We start from the raw sequence: 2,962 nt of genomic DNA on the forward strand, positions 1-2,962 counted from the left end.
AATGGTTTGGTATGCAATTTATCAATAATGTAGTTGGAGGTTCAACCTAGAATATCTTTATGTAACATTCTTATATTTTGTAATGCTCAAGAACATGAAAGTAATGGTTAAGTTCTATCTTTAATTATTGATTATGCTAATAACTTGTCATGTGAAAGTATTGTGTTTGTGTGTTGATATTGATAAGTTTAGTTAACCGAAATGCACAATATGTATATACCGTGACCAAATAAAACAATAGATAAAAGATTATGTAACGATCCCTAACTATATGTAAGCTGAAATAAGAACAAATAAAGAAAGCCGAAACCGAATATATTCATCAAAAGTTAAGCTCGAGATTGATAGATCTCCAATCTCTGTTTGGCTTCCAAAACAAGTGTTTCTAGCTGTGAATCTTGCATCAAATGTCCTTGTTTCAAAGCCCATTGAAGCACAATATGCACATCTTCTTGAGCTAATGTTTCACTATCGGGCACGTGTAACGCAATATAGCAAAGGAGGATCAAGGCCGGTATTTGAGCCATTTGTTCTCCGAAATAAGTTAGTTGAATCAAGTACTTGGGTGCTTTCGCCTCTAATATCGCATTGCAATGGTTCACATGTAGGTAGTTATCTGAGCACGCAAACTTAATCAATGCAATGGCTGCCTGTGCGGACACCTCGTTCTCCCTCTCGTCAAGGAGCCTCACTAAGGGAGGGATGATCCTGGTTTCGGTAGCCCGAAAAGTCCGGGCTAAATTTCCAACGGATTGGATGCTTGGAATGAGGAGATCAGACACCCCTTTGTTAATAATTTTAAGCAGCTTGTCGACAACCCCACGAGCGGTCGGGGACGTTGGCTTAAAGGCTGAACGTCTTAATTCAGTATGGCTTTCAGCCACTGCAGTAATTTCCATAAGCGCCATTGCTGAATTGTACTTCACTTCATCTTCACCTTTTTCCAAAAGTACCGTGAAACAAAGAAGTGCCCGTGACTCGGTTATAGTTTTACAAATCGGAAAGTTATCGGCACATAGGTGCCATAGGGCTCGAGCCGCCATGGCCTTCATTTCAGTTTTCGTAGCTGGATCTTCAAACTCCCTCCCTTTAATGCTTTGACCGGTCAATGCAGCACGCCTTCTACTCTTTTCTCGTCGTTGTTGAGGTTGGTTCGGGGATTTTACGGACACGGCTCGAGGGATATCCAGAGTGTCCAGACCACCACCCGGGCGTGAAACATGGCACTGAACCTTATCATCATCGCCTTGCGCGGCTTTCCCACTTTTATCCGAATTCGCCATAGCAAAGACCTTGTTAATGGTGTACTTGCTATGCTCTTCGATCGTCTCGAATGCTAAATGACTCACAAGCAACCGAATCGTGTTGGTTTGCAGAAACCGGTCTTTGCACGGTGGGAAGTTCGCGGCTAACTCCGACACGGCCCACGCCACCACAATTTGAACCTTCATATGCCCTTCTTTCAATATTTTCGAGAACACCGCACAAGCGCCCGCGTTCACGATTTGCTCCACGCTCTCCGCATCACGCCCGAGTAGACCAATAGCCCGAACCGCGCTCTCTTGACCTTCCATCCGCCCTTCCTTGGCTAATTTCAAAAGTGGCGGCACCCCGCCCTCTTCGATAATCAAGCGCCCATACCTCTCGTTGTCGCGGGCCAACGAGACAAGTGACGCAGCCGCGTCGGCCCGATCATCAAGGGTCCCGCAACAAAGGATGGCGACTTGTTCCCACACCAAACAAAGTATCGGCTCGTTGGCGGCAATGGGCGGCAACCCGACATACTCGTCATCCCGCTCGTTCGCGGGAGTCGAGACCCGAAGCAGCCACGACACGTCGCCGACCGAATTCTCGATCTGATTCGATTGTTTCTTGACGCTGCCCTTAGGGATAAACGTATAAAGCCGGCTCAATCCATTGGCCCGGCACTTAATCACGAGCTGTAATGTTCTGTCCAAGACCTGTTCGGTGTCATCTATGATGCGGCGCGTGGGACGTTCATAGAGGTCGTTGCTGGCACGCGCCGCCTGCCGGAGGAGAGCGGCGAGCTTTTCAGTCTTGGCTTTAATATCGGCGCAATCTTGTTTATAGGAGCAAGCGAATTCGGTTTCTTTAATAATCTGGTCGGCCAATTGAATGGGTCTTGCGATGATCTGTTTCACGATGTCCGCCATTACCGACGGCGGACCGCCTCCGTCGACCGTCGTAATCTTGAAATCTAAAGAGAGAAAATGAATGGTTAAATTTAAAAATAATTAGGAAATGGGTATTTATTTATTTTTATATAAAGGAATGAACATACATTGAAGGTGGCGACGGCGGTCCGCGGCGGAGATGATGGCCGGAGAAGAGAGAGAAGGAGATGCTGCAGAGGCTTAAAGGCAACCAACCTACTTATTTAATAATATATAATAATTTAAATTGTTTTTAAATAAATAAATAAATGGATTAATAATATTTGAGTTTGGGTTTTTTATGTAGCTAAAAAAAGGGTTTATTTTATTTTTTTTTGTTTTTTTGAACGGTAAAAAAAGGGTTTAAAATAAACCACATGTTTGTAGGGAGTGTAATGGTTGGTAAAAATAAAATAAAATGAGGTGGTTTGGGCTTTGTGGTTAACCGTCTAATTAGAGCTAGGTTAGAATTAATATGGCTAATTGATAAATGTTTGTTTCTTAAAAACACTTTAACCATCTAATTAGAGCTAGGAGGGGAGGCAAAGAAAAAAAGAAAACTCAATGTGTTAAGTGGGTCCTACTAGATATATCTTTAATAAAATTGGTTACACATATCATGTAGGGCTCTTCATGAGTCGAGCCCGAGTCGTCCCCAGGGTGTTTTCGAGCTCGGGCTCGAAATTAAATGGGGTAACTTAGTTAGGCTTTAGCTTGATTTTGAAAGTTAAGAGAGCTTAAGATCGAGCCCATGAGCCTAGCCATGACTCGAGCCGAGCCAGAGTCGA

At 44.0% G+C, this 2,962-nt stretch overlaps 1 protein-coding gene across 1 annotated transcript; it reads right to left on the reverse strand.

Annotated features, from left to right (window-relative positions):
* Window positions 1-329: 329 nt before the first annotated feature.
* On the reverse strand, window positions 330-2,174 carry LOC143606048 (uncharacterized). The gene has a single exon (XM_077081952.1). It carries the CDS (start codon window positions 2,172-2,174, stop codon window positions 330-332), a length of 1,845 nt encoding a protein of 614 aa, XP_076938067.1.
* Window positions 2,175-2,962: the final 788 nt, after the last annotated feature.

This window comes from Bidens hawaiensis, unplaced genomic scaffold (assembly GCF_021521415.1).
Source record: "Bidens hawaiensis isolate Kalapana, Puna unplaced genomic scaffold, B.hawaiensis_p1.1 tig00072845_1, whole genome shotgun sequence".
In the NCBI taxonomy this organism is placed as follows: domain Eukaryota; kingdom Viridiplantae; phylum Streptophyta; class Magnoliopsida; order Asterales; family Asteraceae; genus Bidens; species Bidens hawaiensis.

Excerpts from the sequence above, each read along its gene's own strand:
- LOC143606048 (XM_077081952.1), bottom strand. The coding sequence starts at position 2,174 with ATGGCGGACATCGTGAAACAGATCATCGCAAGACCCATTCAATTGGCC.